The sequence below is a fragment of the Phragmites australis genome, chromosome 2, assembly GCF_958298935.1.
Source record: "Phragmites australis chromosome 2, lpPhrAust1.1, whole genome shotgun sequence".
In the NCBI taxonomy this organism is placed as follows: Eukaryota; Viridiplantae; Streptophyta; class Magnoliopsida; order Poales; family Poaceae; genus Phragmites; species Phragmites australis.
Window position 1 is genome coordinate 49460651 of NC_084922.1, and position 17505 is coordinate 49478155.

Sequence of the window (17505 nt, forward strand, 5' to 3'; positions counted from 1 at the left end):
TCGGTAACCTAGATCATGATGGTTAAGGCCTACTAGTAGGCAAAATAAATGAATTATTGTTGACGCTAGTTACGCGCATAATAAAAATCTTGGAAACGCACGGGTTAATTGTAGCTTTTTCACCTAGAGTATTCAAGTTTATCGTATCTATGGATATCAGCAAGCAAACTAGATAGCAAACTAATTCTATTCAAGAAATCAATTGCATAGAAGGTTAAGGTTGTTGATGATTATGATGGTATTTAAACATAAAGATTAAGTAACATATAGATCTATAAGCCTTAGCTAGAAATACAATAATTATTATCTCGATAACAAATAGTTATGGTCCGTAGCATAAATATATCAATGTATAATATATGGTGAGCTTCCCTAAATCCGTTGATCTCCCTCAACTATCACCTACTAAGTTCTCATGGTTCGCTCCCTATGATGTCACGTAGGAAGGGTATACGGACCCTTAGTTGTTTGTTCAATATAAGCTTAAGAATGATCAATATATGGTCAGTTTAGCTAGCTCAACTCATACATTAACTAATGCACTAATTTAGACTAATAGATCTAATCACCACAATTAGTTACCAGCTAGTTTTCGAATCGTGAACTAGACGAAGGATAAAGAACACGCATGATAATCAGAGTCAAAAAGGAATACATGATCATATATATTTAATATAAAAAACTATTGATACTTCATAAAACATAATATACAATCAGTATTGTAGCATACCTTGATGGCGATAGTTCTAGCTCTGAACCTCAATCTAATTACAGCCTCATGGTGTAATTAGATCATTTAAACTAGCCTAAAATAGTCTAAATAACTAAAGCTAAAGTTAAAGGTGTTTCACCGAGATTGACTCTGGACATGAGATCTTCCATATCAAAAATGTCGAGAGGGTCATCTTTATATAGTGTTGATAGTCAGTTGCCATAGAATGATGCAGTCCCATAGATTCTCACGCAGCACCAGGACTATCCTATTGTGTTGGCCACGGCCAACTCGTATGTCAGCTGTCCTCTTTACTAAAGATGTCAAGGGGCTTTCCATGTGGTCCCAATGCACATAGATTTTCTGAGATGGACTCACAAAAATAAGTTCAAATCTTTGACGATTCAGTTTCCATATTTGATACGTTGGAAATATCCTCAGGGATGTCAATTGTAGCTTCTAGAAGGTTTGTGTGAGGGGAATGTGCCTTGGCCTTGGACAGATCGAGGTGGGCTTCAAAATGGCAGTGCCACATGGCACCTTAGACCATGCCTTGCGTCATCACCAGTTTTCGAGCCACAAGTGACTCACTTTTTGGTGGACTGATGCCTGTCTTCCAAGATGATCCATTTGTGTCTGATTTTATCGTCTTTTCTACTGATTTTTGCAAGTTATAATCAAACGATATTATACATGAATATTGTTAATGTTAGCATTAATAATTAATAATGATGATGATAAATAATTAGTAATATATTAAGAGAGTATATCACTAATAAAGGTGTATAATGAACGTCATCAGTGGCATGGCCCTTTTGTTCCACAATTGTGGATGCTAAAGTTTAAATAACCAAATTTTAATAACTTTACAGAGTCCATTATGTTAGCTCACATAAAATGAACGTTTGGATGGGAATCGTAGATGCTTATGAATGAATTTTCGGAAAGGCAACCACGTTTTGGCTTCAAACAAAACTGTAGCCAAATTCCATTAGCACTATAAAACACACCTTTTCTACTTAGAAACAATTATTAAATGGGATTTTATAATAAAGGTTGATGTTCAAAGTCTAGCATTGAAAACTGCATTCAGTATTGAAAATTGCATCTTATCCAGATATCAGTGCGTCATACTTCTAGGTGGAAATGAATGAATGCTTTGTTTTCCTAGTAGAATTCAAGGAGTGGTTTCAAAATTCAGAACTAGAAATACTCAACATTTGTATTGGTGTTATGAATGAACGTTTGGGAAGACAATAAAGTTTTAGCTTTAAATAAAATTGTAGCCAAATTTCATTAGAACTATAAAACACATCTTTTGTTGCACAATGAAGGTTGATGGTCAAAGTACATCATTAGAAACTGCATTCAGTTTTGAAACCACGTCGTATCCAGATACCAATGCATCATACTTTTAGATTGAAATGAATATCTCCTTTATTTTCCTAGTACAATTCAAGGAGTGGTTTTAACATTCAGAACTAGAAACACCCAACAGATGTATTGACGTTATGAATGAACGTTTGGGAAGGCAATCAAGTTTTGGCTTTAAATCAAAATATAGCCAAATTCCATTATTAGCACTATAAAACACATATTTTGTTCCAAAAAAAAGTTGATGGTCAAAGTCTAGCATTGGAAAGTGCATTCAGTATTGAAAACCGCGTCGTATCCAGATACTAGTTGTCGGAGGGTTAACTCCTGTCGCAGGGATCCCTTTTTAGAGATTCGGCCGGAGGGATGATTCTGAATAAGTTTGCTGGAGAAATAAATGGATGTAAATGCAATGGCAGGTGGGGTGGAATGATCCAATGCAGAAAAGAGTAAATGCGCTGGGGGGATTTTTAGACAGGTTCGGGCCGCACTGCGCGTAACACCCTACTCCTGTGTGGATGCTATAAATGCCCTGAGAATGTCTCTCAGGAATGTGCTGGTTACAAGAATGTCTGTCTATCCTAGAGCCTCGGGCTCCTTGTTCTTCGGTTTCTATGCTCGTACGAAGGTGTTATTCGATCTCTGAGCGAGAGTCTGTTGGCTCTATGTGCGCTTGTCTGAGCTTGGGTTCACCGTAGACTTGGCCTTTGTCCGTGCTGCCGGCTGTTTTAAATACCCGTCGGCGGTAGCGTGTCCCGAAAGGGCGTCATAAATGGAAAGGGCATCATCATGGCCTCTGCGCGAAGTGACGGGGGTTGAAAACGCACCCCGCGCCCGGTCTTCAGTCATCATGATGGCGCTGGCAACAGGCGCCGTGGAGAGGGCCTACCGGGCAGCCGCAGAGCGGCCCGGCGTGCCCGCCCGGTCTTGTTCTCCTGCCACAGCAACGCGGCAGACGGAACATCTCGGGCCTCACGATGCTATCCCGAGGCGCGCCGAATGGTACGGGATGGGACCCGTGCATTAAATGTCCCCACGCCCTTCTGCCAGAATATGGCAGGAACTGACACCGAGCGTGGCGGGAGCAGTTAGAGGTGACAGGCCACGCACGCTCTTAAATGCGGCATCAGGCCTTTCACTGGCTGACACCTCATCGCTGGACCCCTGTGGGGGCCACTGACGGGGGGCTTCCTGGGTCGTCGGGGAACCGAGTGCTCGGGGGTCACTGTTCACCTCCCCGGGCACTCTCTCCCGAAAACGCTCTTTTCTTGGTCCTCGGGAAACCCAGTGCTCGGGGGTCACTGTTCATGGCCCGAGCACTCTCTCCCGGGCTTGACTGTACGGATCATCGGGGAACCGAGTGCTCGGGGGCTGCTGCTCGCAGCTCCGAGCACTCTCTCCTGGAACTACCTTCCTTGGGTCCTCAGGGTACTCGGGTGCCCGGGGGGGGCACTACTTGTAGCCCCGGGCACACCCCTCCCGGTACTCGGTTCTTCTGGTCGTCGGAGGACTTGGGTGCTCGGGGGTCACTGTTCACCTCATCGAGCACTTTCTTCCCAGCTACTTGGTCTTCGAAGATCATCGGGGAACCTGAGTGCTCGGGGACCACTAACGGTGGCCCCGAGCGCCCTCTCCCGAGACTTAGTCTTTTTTTTTTACCTCGCGAAGATGACCCCGCGGGAGAACGTCACGTGGCGGAATGCTGACCTAGCATCTGGATTCGAGGACCTCTGATTCCTGATTTACCGACGCTAGTGAATCATACTTCTAGGTGGAAATGAATGTCTGCTTTGTTTTCCTATTAGAATTCAAGGTGTGGTTTCAAAATTAAGAACTAGAAACGCTCAACAGCATTGGCATTGTGAACGAACGTTTGGGAGGGCAATTAGTTTTGTTCTTCAAATCAAATTGTATCAAGTGCCTTCCTAAATAAGATTGATGGTCAAAATTCAACATTGAAAACCGCATCTTATCCAAATACCAGTGCGTCGGGCTTCTAGTGGACTTGAATATCTTCTTTGTTTGGTAGTAAAATTTAAGGAGTGATTTCAAATTTCAAAAGTGAAAACGCGGTTGCCCCGAAAATCCAAGAAAGCATGATCCGGATCCTCTGCCTTAATTGCGATTAATGCAGAGAATCACTGTATAAATAATATAATGAGCCCAACCGCTACAGCTGTCTGCATTAAGTAATTAATAATACTGTAGTAAGTACTGTAGCAACAGTGATGTGACATACTGCAGCGCCGTATTTTTACTGTTCATATGTTGCTGTAGCGACAAATCTGAGCTGTCCGTTTTTATCGAACGGTGCAAGTTCATCTTAATACAGAGGACTGTAGCCTCTCAAAGTCACAAACGGAGACCTCAACCTGGCAGCCAAGCTTTGCCTTTGTAGCCCCTAGCAAGCAAACAGGGGACCAAAGGAAGGAGGGCAATCACCGCATTGGGCCGTTGGAGATTCTCGTGCACTGGCGCACCGATTTGACTACACCGGGTTCAAGGCAGCATCTCCAAATCGGACGGCGGTGCAGAGGCCTGCAATTTGAATCCCGAATCGTCAGCCGTCCAACGTTGCCAGCGTGCACCTCGCCCAAAATTCAAACTCGCCCGGGCTTTTCTCCTGCCAACCCAGCTAAGCGTGGCAGTGCAGGTAAAGATGCCCCAACACCCAGGGGCAGTATGGTCATCTCCTCTCCCAGCAAAAGAGGCCAAATACTTCGCAGCGCAGCCGTGCTCCTCTTGCCTATTTTGCTCTCCTCCTCCCTTCCCTCTTCCCTGTTCCCTCACCGCCATTTCCCACTCTCGCGGAGCTCTTCCTCTACTCGTCTCCGCGCTCCCGCGGCGTCAGAACGGTGGACTCCTCCTCTCTTTCTGCTTTTTCAGCGGTGATTGGGGCGTGAAGTCGATTGCTTCGCTCGTCTGGGCGTGGGGTTTTTTGGTCCTCATGTTTGGTGCTAACTTTCCTTTGGGGGTTTTGTTCTTGTGTAGTTCGCGGCGAACTGTGGTGGATGGAGACGATGAATTCGGTGGCTGTGATGGAGGTGGCGCCGGTGCCGGACCCGCCCTTCGAAAACGCCACACCCCTGACGCCACCGCCGCCGACGCCATTGGAGGCGCTTACGCTGCGCCGCAGCGCCCGTTGCCTCAACATGCCGCGTCGGCCCAGCTACGCGGAGCAGGAGCGGCCCAAACAGCCCAGCGGCCGGGGCCGCGGCGGCGACAAGAGGAAGATAGATGAAGAGAGTCCGGAGCCGCAGGTGACACAGGAAGCGAAGAAGCCGGGCAGGAAGGCCGCCAAGGCTGATCCAGGGGAGAGGGAGCCGATGCCGGTGATTGCGGCTGTACCTGTTTCTTGCGCCGGTGTTACCGGAGCTGCTGCAAAGGACGATGTGATGGGGAGTGGGAAGAGCGCGAAGCTAAGGGTGAAGGAGACATTGAGGGCATTCAACAGCCACTACCTCCACTTTGTGCAGGTTACCTTGTGTGTCTGAATGTTCAGGTTTTGTTCAGTTTAGGCTCTGTTTGTTTTCTGTTTTTGTTTTGCTTCTGCTGTGCTGTTGTTATAAATCAGAAGCTAGAATAAACGGGTTCTGGATAAGTGGATTCTAGAGAAGTTAGATAAGTTCGCTAAGAGACGTTTTTCTGAGAAACTATGTGCTGAAAAGCTAAAAATTTATTGCAGAAGGCAATAAACTATTTTCAAAAACAGCTTTTCAGACACATCAAAAATACAAATTTTCAGAAAAGCTCAAAAGCAAACATGCCCTTAGGGTGTTTTCAGCTGACATTGTGCTTATGTTGGTACAGGAGGAGCAGAAACGAGCACAAGCTGCGCTACAGGAGATTGAGGCTAAGGGATGCCTGAAACGTCAGACAAAGGGTGGTAAAAATAAGGTGTGAATTTTCGTATAGTCTTGAATTCTACCAACATATTTCTTCTTTTCTGTTTTGTTGCCAGTATATTTGTTTATGTATTGTGCTACGACTCGTGTCACTGTGATTAATGTTGGGTAAATCTGTGTGTTCCTTTGCCCTTGTAAATGTAGAAGGGCAGTAAGCAAGATGCTGAAGTTGAGGAGAAAGAGAAGCGCCCATCAAAGCGGCCTGACCTGAAGGCCATCACGAAGGTACTATATTGATCTTTGCCATTCTTCTCGGTGCTATTTTACCGAAGAGCATCCCTGTTTGAGTTCCCTGTACTTTCTGGGCTTATTATTGTTATTGTCGAAATCCTAGATGCAAGAAACGAACGCCGTGCTTTATCCAGAGAAGAGGATAGGGCATCTACCCGGTTAGTCTATTTTGTTTTCTTCAAGGAAGGAAAAAATTATAATTTGAAGTATTGAGGCGCATGAATTCAGTTATATAATTTCCCCATGTTTGCATTTTACTTTACGGATGTGCAATGTGAAGTTATTTTCTGTTCCTTCTCAGGGATCGACGTCGGGGATCGATTTTATTCTCGTGCTGAAATGGTTGTGTTGGGCATCCACAGCCATTGGCTTAATGGCATTGACTACATGGGAGTGAAATACGAAGGAAAGGTAACCCTAGCAGACATTTCCGTAGAATCTACTTTTTTTAATAAAAGGGCAGATTTCAAATATGGAATTTTTTCCCGGTTCTTCCTGCATCATTTGTTCATTTGGCGCTGGAACTAAAGCTTGGTTCAATCTTAGCATTTCCATTTCAGTATTCCCAAGTGTCTAATTCCTTATTGCTGCATTCTGTAGCTATTTCTGTGTATTTTCTAAATGATGAGCAAGTTACCTTCTATGCCATATCCAGCTTCCAAACCAAAGTAGAAACTGCTACTAAATGGACCTCATGTATCATTCCTTGTTATTTTGTAACTAATACTTTTGAATTTAATTAAGCAGAAGGAGTATGAGAACTTAACTTTCCCACTGGCCACCTGTATTGTAATGTCGGGGATATATGAAGATGATCTAGACAAGGCTGATGAAATTATTTATACTGGTCAAGGAGGAAATGATTTACTTGGTAACCATCGCCAAATTGGCTCTCAACAGTTGAAGCGTGGAAATTTGGCATTGAAGGTTGGTTTTGATGGTTCTTATTTGTTACTTTTTTAATTCAATGATATGTATTGGCCCCTCTTTTTTATATTTTCTAAAATGCTGAACATTTTGGTGTTTCTTTTTATATAATGTGTCGTATTTGAGTTCATTCAAGCCATGATATGTTTGATACATTTCTACATCTAAGTTCATACTCCCTCCGATTCCAAATATAAGTCCATCAACAATTCCAATGCACATTTTTGCTTCATTCTTTCATTGTCCCCCTCTTATTTAAATGCACCCTAATCAGTGCAATAAACATGTCACCCATCTTAACTCTAGCAATAGCTGATGAGCAATATTGTCATTGTACCCCTCGTCTTAATTCCTATGCCTAAGTCCAAATGAACTTATATTTGGGATCAGAGGGAGGAGTATATATTCAACCTTTAGTTTTCTTATCGATTACAAATGTTTTGCCTTGCAGTTTGTGGATTGCATTATTGATCTCTTGCATATATACTAAGAGAGATTTCTATCTCATGATAATCCCTTATGTACCTCATTTTCTTTTACCGTTGCAGAATAGCAGGGATAATGGTAATCCTATCCGAGTTATTCGAGGACATGTGTCAAAGAACAGCTATACTGGAAAAGTCTACACCTACGATGGGCTGTACAAGGTCTTTATATTTGACTTAATTGTCTTACCAATAAGGCTGTACAAGGCTATTTGCGGGCACCAGGAATTGATCCCTGGTGGGCTAGTTGCATCTGAACCCACCTAGTCAACTAGACCCTTCTAGTTCCCCAACTGTTGTAATTGTAGACTGAATCTTCTATTGATCCTGTGATAGTACCTTGGACCTTTTAAACTGTAATAGCATGGATATAGTACATATCTGTTTATAGCGTCAATTGGCTGAATCGTTATCCAGAAATTGTCCTTTGGGAACACATCAGAAATAACTTTCATAGTATCTGATTCTATTGCGTTTTGTCTGACTTTTTTTTTATTATTTCATGGGGTTATTCTGTAGGTTGTAGATGACTGGGTGCAGAACGGAGTGCAGGGTCACGTTGTTTTCAAATATAAACTGAAGCGGCTTGAGGGTCAGCCATCATTGACAACTTCTGAGGTATGCCTGAACAAACTGTGCAGGTTGTGCTGTTGGTACCTGCTGTCTTGTTATTGCTTGGATTTCACTATTTTTAAGGCTATCTCGTTGGAGTAAATTTCACACAACTATATTTTAACCTAATACCCACAAAACTACAACTATTTTGACTATCAGAAAACTACAACTATTTTGACATTGGTACCACACAACTACAACCTTATCACAAAACTACAATTATTTTGACACTGGATAGCTACAAGAAAGTTGTAGTTCGGTGGTACCTAGTGTCAAAATAGTTATAGTTTTGTAGGTATTAGGTCTAAATAATTGTAGTTTTATGAAATTTACTCACCTCGTTAACTGTGTGAAGAATAAATGGAAAAATGACATAACACAACTAAATTTTGTGTTGTTTGCTGCAATGGTCTGTACTTGTTTGCTAGTTGAATAGCTAAAACACTGCCGATTGCTAGTGCAGGTTGCCTTTTCGTTCAGAATATGCTTGTGACTTGTGTTGATGTACCTCTTAGAGAATAAGACAATCACCTTGTTGTACCTGACCAGTTGACCTTTGCTGAAGTGGATTCAAAATTCTCTTGAATGGTGTTTGTTTATTATTTCTTCTTGCGCCTCATTGCATGTCTGCATGTCCAGGTGCGATTTACTCGTGCTGAAGCTCCCACAACTATTTCTGAATTACCAGGGTATATGATCCAAACTCTTGAAGTTCCTATTTGTACCATTCACGATTACATATTTTCATGCATGAGTTAAGTATTCTAAATAAAGTAGCTCAAGCTGCGTATATGAGCGCATCACCATGGAGGGTAGAATAGTGCGATACAGCAGTTGGTTGTATTGCCTGAGCCTGGAGGGCAAATATATATAGTTTATAGTACAAGTGACTTGAAAACAAGTCAATCTACTAGAGTTATGGAAGAATCCGTACCAAATACAAATCCTACCGAATCTATCTCCAAAGACTTGTCTTACAAGACGTACTTTAATAGCATCAATGCTAGCGGTACTTCCACCATTGTGTTAGGCCACCATCAGTGTTACATGGACACACGTGTCCAAATTTTTTTTGCCACATCGATGTGTATCGCCGTGTCTACTCGCATCAGATGCGGTGCGACATGCATCCAACATGTGGCTATGTCCAAGGCTAGGGAGAGGAGGAGACGGACCTACAACATCAGAGAAGCCACGCCGAGGTGCCGAGCAAACCATCGTGCACTGGCGGCCTGACGCTTCAGTGCCCACCCCCTTTCACCGGTCGCTGTGGGGGAGAAGAGGAGGGTGTGATGGTGGGGGAGGAGAGGTGTGGGGGGAGGAGGCAGCAACGAGGGAGAGGAGGCAGCGCTGGTGACAGGGAGAATAGATGACTCTGGAGGGGAGGCAGCAGAGGAGATGAGGAGGTGGTGGCGTGCGTGATGCGTGCGTGGAAGAGATGCTAGAGGAGTTAGGGCAACCTTGGACATGGCTGATGGGCCAACAAATGACAACCCATTTCACATTTATTCTTTTCTATTTTATTTTTAGCCTTGACAAATCTAGTGGATCTGATTGTAAATCAGAACTATGATTTTATTTCCTCTTCTAGTTTATTAAAGAAGAGATAGATCTCTATGTTATACATATCTTTCATATATATATATTTAGGTTTAAAACATATAATAATAATAGTAGTAGTAGTAGCAGCAGCAACAACAACAGCAGCAGTATCAGCAGCAGAAGCAGCCCCGTACGACACTAATAACTTGTTGCGTGTAACTTTGATAGTTTGGTTTGTGACGACATCTCTGGAGGGCAAGAAAGTATTCCAATTCCTGCTACTAACTTGGTTGATGATCCACCTGTTCCTCCATCTGGTATGTTCAAATTATCCTTTTGCTATTTCGTAATTTCTTTGTTGGACTGCTCTTTGCATTGTTCCTTTAACTAGATCAATTGGCTCGAGCAATTGTGCAGGGTGATTGTTAAGATTTAGGATTTTTATTATCCCTAAGTCTAAATAAGTTGCAGCCTAGAATAAAAAGAACTCGATCACTGGGAGAAGATGTTCCCCTAGCTTTGCCTTAAGAGAGCAAAGTATCGAACCCTTTTTGATAGGTACTCACACGACTTGCGAGCCTGCAGCCTGGAATATGGGAAATGGTTGTGGTTTAGGCTTAGTTTGGGGTTGCTGTGGTGCCTGATGCTTTAAATTTGTAAATCTGCTATGGAAAAGCAGTTTAGAAAAAAATAGCAGTCTATATGGCAAATCGTATTATAGTTTTAAAAATTTCTGTTATCCAATGGTTGTTCCTCCTTCCACTGATTTTTTCTTCTTCTGTTAATTGGAACACAACAATATCCCCGTTCGCAGTTTGGTTTACAACAAAAATAGTTAGCCAAAGTGCCAAACACCGATAACTGAAAGCAATACTGCCATGGCAAAAATCCAAAATTAGACAACATACATAAGCGTATTTGCCGAATAGACAACATCTTGTCGTATTTACAAATTTAGCATCCGTATTCGGCGCATCATTTACCGAAAATGGATTTTCTGTACACCGTACGCCGAAAAACCCATATTCGTCCCACCGTGTGGTGAATACGACACTGCAGCCTGTATTTCGCACACCGTGTGTTGAATACGGGCTACAGTGCCGTATTCGCCACATGGTGTGGCAAATATGACCGTGTGCTAAATTAATGACCGCACGGCAGACAAATGCCATATTCGGCACACAGTGTGCCGAATATGACCGGATCTGCGGTTTTTCGACGTACGGTGTACCGAAAACTGTAATGTTTGGCAAGAAATTGAGTATATGATATGCAGACATGGGCTAAGAAAGTGTGGCGAGACAAAACTGTGGCATCGAGCCAAATGCAAACCTAAGAAATATGTTGCACGCCAATGTGTGGCGTGACAATGTTTAACTCTGAACCAAACAACCCCCAAGTCTGCCCAAATTCAGTGCTAAATGTTTCTCATTTTTATGAGAGTTTCGGCATTGATGGATGTTTGGTTCTGGCAGTTCTGCTTTGCTGTCGTCTTGTTCTACTGTTGTTTTTTGGTCTCTGTTCCCCTTTCTTTTTTCAAATTATGGAATAGCCATTAGTGGCTAATTGTTCGTGTGTTACCTTTGGCAACAAAGTAGGCTTCACGTACTCCAAATCTCTCAAAGTTCCTAAGGGCATCAAGATTCCGTCTAATATTATTGGCTGCGACTGTGAAGGAGATTGCGCTAGCAACAAAAATTGCTCATGTGCTCAGCGCAATGGTTCTGATCTACCTTACGTATCATATAAGAACATTGGCAGGTAAAGTGCAAGGTTCAAATGCTTTAACGTTTCTCATGTATTTTCCAACTATAGTTTACCACAATAATAAAAAACACCACTTATCCGCCCAACTTTATATTACGGGAGGGAGCAGGTATCCTGAACATCATATAGGCAGCACACATGTTCTTATAATAAGCGTTTTAAGCTGAAATATTAAACTCTTGGTTAATCTTTAGGTTGGTGGAGCCCAAAGCAGTTGTATTTGAATGTGGGGCTAACTGCAGCTGCAACCACGACTGTGTAAACAGAACATCTCAACAGGGTTTGCAGTATCGCCTAGAGGTTGGTATCTTTCTTAATACTCCCTCTAGCCTCTGTTGTTGTGTAGGATATCAATGTCTGCAACTAACACATTTGACACTACTTATCTTAATTATATGTAGTAAAAATTACAAAAAATGTAGTAATTATATCAAGGTCTGCAACTAACACTTTTGAATAAAAATGTAATTATATGATTTCAATAAGACATTTAAAACTTTTGTGTATATTAGTGGTCAAATTCTATAAGGTTGGCTTCGCAATGCAAAGTGCAAACTATGAATTTTCAATTCTTCCTAATGAGTCATAAACTGTGCCAACTCCTTGGAAAAACATAGATGAGAATGCAAAGTGCTCTTCCATTGGGAGTGACATCTCTTATTAGTATTGCTATCTAGCTATACTCTGCTTAACAATCTGAATCACGCAGGTATTCAAGACAGCTTCAAAAGGTTGGGGCGTCAGGACTTGGGACACTATCCTCCCCGGGGCCCCCATCTGTGAGTACACCGGGGTGTTGAGGAGGACTGAAGATTTGGATGGTTTGCAGAACAACTACGTCTTCGACATTGACTGTCTTCAAACCATGAAGGGATTGGATGGAAGGGAGGTAATAATTTTCTCGTTCGCAGAGCTTCTATGTCATTACCATCTCTGCTGTACAATAGAATAGATATTTTGTTTAGTCGTGTTGAAATGTTACCAGGTGCTTTTAAGGCACCAGTTCTTGAACGCTTATATATACTCTGTCCTGCAGAAAAGGGCTGGCTCTGAAATGCACCTGCCCAATCTTCATCCTGAGAATGATTCAGAGGCACCACCTGCGCCAGAGTACTGCATAGATGCTAGTTCTATTGGCAATTTTGCAAGGTTCATAAACCACAGTTGCCAACCTAACCTTTTTGTCCAGTGCGTCTTGAGCTCACATAATGACGTTAAGCTGGCCAAAGTGACGCTCTTTGCTGCTGACACTATACTTCCTCTTCAGGTGAGATGGGTTCGAATTTTCTTCGAGAAAACTTTAAATTCCATTACCCCCCCTCCACCACCAAAAAAAAGAAAAAAAAAAACTGACTACCATTTTCTTTTCAGGAGCTATCTTATGACTATGGTTATCGCTTGGACAGTGTTGTTGGCCCTGATGGAAATATTGTGAAGCTGCCTTGCTACTGTGGTGCTCCTGATTGCCGCAAGCGCCTCTACTAGACCTGCGGTGTATTTCTATTTGGATTTTGGAGGGAACAAATTATATTGTAGGAATGCAGTCATGGTATCTGTGTAGTTGACATGCTCTGATATTTAGCAAAAGATGAGCAACTTGATCTCCTTTTGGAACAATCTTTTTTTTTTGTCATGTGTAGAGGACATGCTCGACATGGTATCATATTTTGCTGAAAATTAACTGATATATCAGGTGGTGGAACACTTATCCCCTATAACACACACACACACACATGTTCCCTCCGTAGCTTGAATCTATGTTTTTTTTTTTTATCATTTGCTGCCGTTGGTTGTTCATGAACTTTATCCTTATTATTACAAGTGTTGCCTTTGTATATGGGTGCTGCCGGTGTCATAATTGTCAAATTGCGACAAATGCAATGTTGCTATTTATATAGCATTTTTAAGGAACTTTTATGTAGCATTATTGAACATTTTTTAGGTGCTACAATTGTCTGCAAGACACATCTAAAAATTATACGCGCATGCTTAAAACTTATAACATGCACACCAATTTAGTAAAAAAAATGTCTGAACACGAGCATTTTATTTTTAGACTTTTTTTATCCGCACATGCAACACTTATATGTGATCCACTTCAATGTGTGACAAAAAAAACAGAGAAAATATTTGACAAAAAATCCTGGATAGTCTACTTCATGAGCTGATAGCTACTGTGAGATTGTAAAGTGCACAGTCATTATGGTAACGGAGTTAGGAATAACTCCTCTACAATATATAATTTTGCAATAAAAACGGCGTTAAATTTGTATTTTTATGAAATTATTGTTTAAATTTGTAGTTTTATGATAATTTTACCAAAATATTTGTATTTTTGCGATAAAATTGGCACTAAATCTGTAATTTTATGAAACTATTGCTTAAATCTGTAGTTCTACGATAATTTTATCAAAATATCTATAGTTTTACAAAATTTACTCTTTTAGATTCTACCTAGTTTGTATTGCATCTCGGATCTTAAAATTCGATCTCTCAATATTGGCAAAAGCTGGAAAGACCTTGATGGTGCCATTGGATGCTTCGTTTTTTTTCTTTGAACGTCAAGCTTTGGATATTGATGGTGTTACTTGATGCTGGTTGCTGTTCCTCTTTTTCGGGGGAATAGGTTTATAGCCTAAGAATAGGGTCCATTAAGAGTTAGCCCAATCATATGTAATATCACAAGTTATAATTTATATGTGCTACTAAGAGTAAGAGCTGGTTGTTGTTCCTCTCAACATTGGAAGCCATTGGAAGTTATAATTTATAATAATTCAGACGGATTTTATTATTACACTGATTTGCATATCTCCCTGGATATACACAGTGAGATGTCATTTGATCATGAGAAATATTTGGTACAAACTAGCAAATAAGTGTAAACATGTAAACATTGAATGTCATTCTTTCTATCCCCATCCGTAGGTCTACAGTTGATCTTATAATCCCACCAATAGAGAGGTTATTTCGTGATATTTTATATTCATATGAAAGGTTTTCTGCAAATCAACTTCTCCACTGGTAGCATGGTGGGATCAATCATATCCTTCGGATGGAGATCGAACGGACGATACTTGTGTTGTGCTCCTACCTCACCTCGATCACACACTATTACGAGGTTGTTTATTCGATGATGACCCAGGATATATAAACAGCCTATAAAGCTCACGCTAGACTGTTTGTCTCGTCTTTTGCTTTTATTTATTTTCTAACGCTTACTTTGATCTGTTTTGATGTGTGTGACTACAACCTTGTATACTCAGAGACGATTTGACGACGACCAGCCAACAACTTAATCGAAGGTTGTCTGGGAAGCCAGACATAATTAACCCGTAGCCTCGTGAGGCCATGAGAACCGATAGAGACGAGCGCCGGAAACTCAATCAGATAGCGTATGCGTATGTGTGTGTGAGCAAATTGTAATATATGAAATTGTACTTTATGATTTCGATAATAAATGAATAAAGTTACGTGTTTTAATTCATTTTGTCTTATGTTTCTTTGGTATACGATGATATACTAGCATGCCCGCAGATGTTTTATTCAAAATTATATAATACATACACAATTCGAAAGACGAGTTTCGAATCCGTGAAACAGCTACTGAGAGTAACAGCTGGTTGGTGTTGCTGGTTGTTGTTCCTCTCAACATTGGAAGTTATAATTTATAATGATTCAGACGGATTTTATCATTACACTTATTTGCATATCTCTGTGGATATATGCAGTGAGATGTCATTTGATCATGAGGAAATCTTTGATGCAAACTAGTAAATAGGTGTAAACATGCAAACAATGAATGTTCTTCTATCTTCATCCGAAGGTCCACAGTTGATCTCATAATACCACCAGTGGAGAGGTAATTTTGTAATATTTTATATCCATATAAGAGGTTTTCTACAAATTAATCTCTCTACTGATAAGATGTAATAGTGGGATCAATCATAGCTTTCAAATAAGGATCGGACGGACGATATTAGTTGTTTGTACATTCGCAACTATTTACTTATTTTCACCAAAGATTTTTCCCATTGATCACGAGGTTTAATCCTTATTAATTGTTGCTCGTCGCTAATTGCCAGTATTATAACTCTGATGGATATTTACGATGAGAAGGCATTTACTGTGCAGGATTCAATTCTTGCTAATCTATGCTCGTTGCAGAAAATTGCAAGTTTTGATGCCGATTTAATGGCCAAGAAAGCATCTGATAAATCCCAGCTGGGGCTGCGCGAGGCCTTGACACACGTCGATCCTCGGAATCTCGACAGCGCATGATGTCTGCCAACGAGAACTCACCACCAATGGAGGCGGCCGCTGCCTCCACGCCGCGGTCGCGGCTGCCGCGGTGGACGCGGCACGAGACGCTGGTCCTCATCCAGGCGAGGCGCGCCATGGAGTGGCGTGGCCTGCAGCAGCCGGTGCGGCCGCGGCCCAAGTGGGCGGCGGTGTCGGCCTACTGCCGGCGGCACGGTGTAGAGCGCGGCCCCATGCAGTGCCGGAAGCGGTGGGGCAACCTCTCCTGGGACCTCAAGAAGATCGTCGCGTGGGAGGGGAAGGCCGCCGCTACGGGGCCTCAGCACGAGTCGTTCTGGGACATGCGCGGCGAGCAGCGGCGCGCCAGGCAGCTGCCGTCGTCCTTCGATCGCGAGGTGTACGACGCGCTCGTCTGCGGCACGGCTGCCGGCGCGGACGCCGCCGTGCTGCCGGACTTCGGCGAGGAGCTGGACGGGGTGTACGAGCAGCCGCCCATCATGGTCGTGCCCATATCAGGTCAGTACTCGTAGAGGCATGCATGCATGCATGCATGCGTCAGTAGCCGTACATGCACGTACGTTTGTTCAGCGATTGTCGTGTCATGTTATACCGGACTTGTTAAGCTCACCATACGTAACACGTTTCACGTTCGGTTTGCGTTGCATGCAGCAAGGAAGTACGAGTACGAGCCACCGCCACCTGCCTCTTCTGAACACGATTGCTCTGATCCTGGTGGGTAGAAAATGCAGTTCAGAATTTTCTACTAGGATTTTTTCATCAATACTTCATGGATTATATATACCATATGATTTATGAAGTAATTCTTATCCAAATGATTTGAGAATTGCATGATAATCTTTCTTTTCCGATATTACTATGCGTCAGACTGCTACTTAGCATTTTTGTGTGACCACGCCAGTTACAGAGTGTGAGAAGAAGGCCGGCGCGGCGTCGGACAAGAACTCGGCGTCGCAGCAGAACGGCGGCGGCGGCTTCAAAGGCAGCGACGCGACGTTCGTAGCCGGAGCCGAGGGCACCACTGCCGCCACGCCCGCGGCGACGGTGAGCATAGGGAAGCAGGTGATGGCGGCCCTGGAGAGGGGCAACCGTGCGCTAGCGCATCAGTTGGAGTCGCAGAGGACCAACTGGGACGCGGATAGGGAGCAGAGGACGGCTCTCCTCGCCGCCCTGGAGAGGCTCGCCGACGCCGTGGCCAGGATCGCCGATATGCTCTGAGGAAAGGCAGCCTGGTCGGAAACTTCCGTCGTCCTTCGCCGAGAACCGAGAGAAGCTCAAGTGCATGCATTCAGATACTAGTGCAGATCAAACAACGCCGATATATCTACAAGTAATTAATCATAATTTTGATATGCGTCAAATTATTGTAGTTGTGAATTACGAATTGGCAACTCTTGATCCCCGAATCTTGATGAAATAATGTGACTTCACCCATCTGTCGTCTCCTATTACTCTTATCTGAAACATTTTTCGAACTTGGGGATACGCTATTTCCATTAAGATTTTAACGGAATCCACCTAGTCCGTTGGTCTTCAGGTTCAAAAGCAGGCAAGCAAAGTATCAGAAACTTAGAAGCATAGACCTAAAAGACAGATAGGGAGAGACGAAACTTAACCAAACCAAGTCTTAGACAGTATTGAACTCTTAACTTCCCAGCCTAACCAAAAAACC

At 42.7% G+C, this 17505-nt stretch overlaps 2 protein-coding genes across 5 annotated transcripts; both read left to right on the top strand.

The window, feature by feature from the left end:
* The first annotated feature begins 4822 nt into the window (after positions 1-4822).
* On the top strand, positions 4823-13282 carry LOC133909515 (histone-lysine N-methyltransferase, H3 lysine-9 specific SUVH4-like). Of its 4 annotated transcripts, none has more exons than XM_062351972.1 (16): positions 4823-4941; positions 5078-5562; positions 5897-5983; positions 6136-6216; positions 6326-6380; positions 6524-6633; positions 6970-7149; positions 7698-7796; positions 8154-8252; positions 8889-8938; positions 10020-10108; positions 11387-11552; positions 11753-11858; positions 12268-12447; positions 12595-12825; positions 12930-13282. In XM_062351972.1, exons 2-16 carry the CDS (start codon positions 5098-5100, stop codon positions 13041-13043), a joined length of 2112 nt encoding a protein of 703 aa, XP_062207956.1. In that variant the 5' UTR covers positions 4823-4941; positions 5078-5097; the 3' UTR covers positions 13044-13282. The 4 variants fall into 4 exon arrangements, with proteins under 4 accessions (XP_062207956.1, XP_062207957.1, XP_062207958.1 ...); XM_062351973.1 differs by having other exon boundaries at positions 11390-11552; XM_062351974.1 differs by having other exon boundaries at positions 6139-6216.
* A 2553-nt stretch (positions 13283-15835) lies between these two features.
* On the top strand, positions 15836-17051 carry LOC133910229 (trihelix transcription factor ASR3-like). The gene is made up of 3 exons (XM_062352739.1): positions 15836-16331; positions 16485-16547; positions 16735-17051. The coding sequence occupies exons 1-3, from the start codon at positions 15836-15838 to the stop codon at positions 17049-17051; spliced, it is 876 nt and encodes a 291-aa protein (XP_062208723.1).
* Positions 17052-17505: the final 454 nt, after the last annotated feature.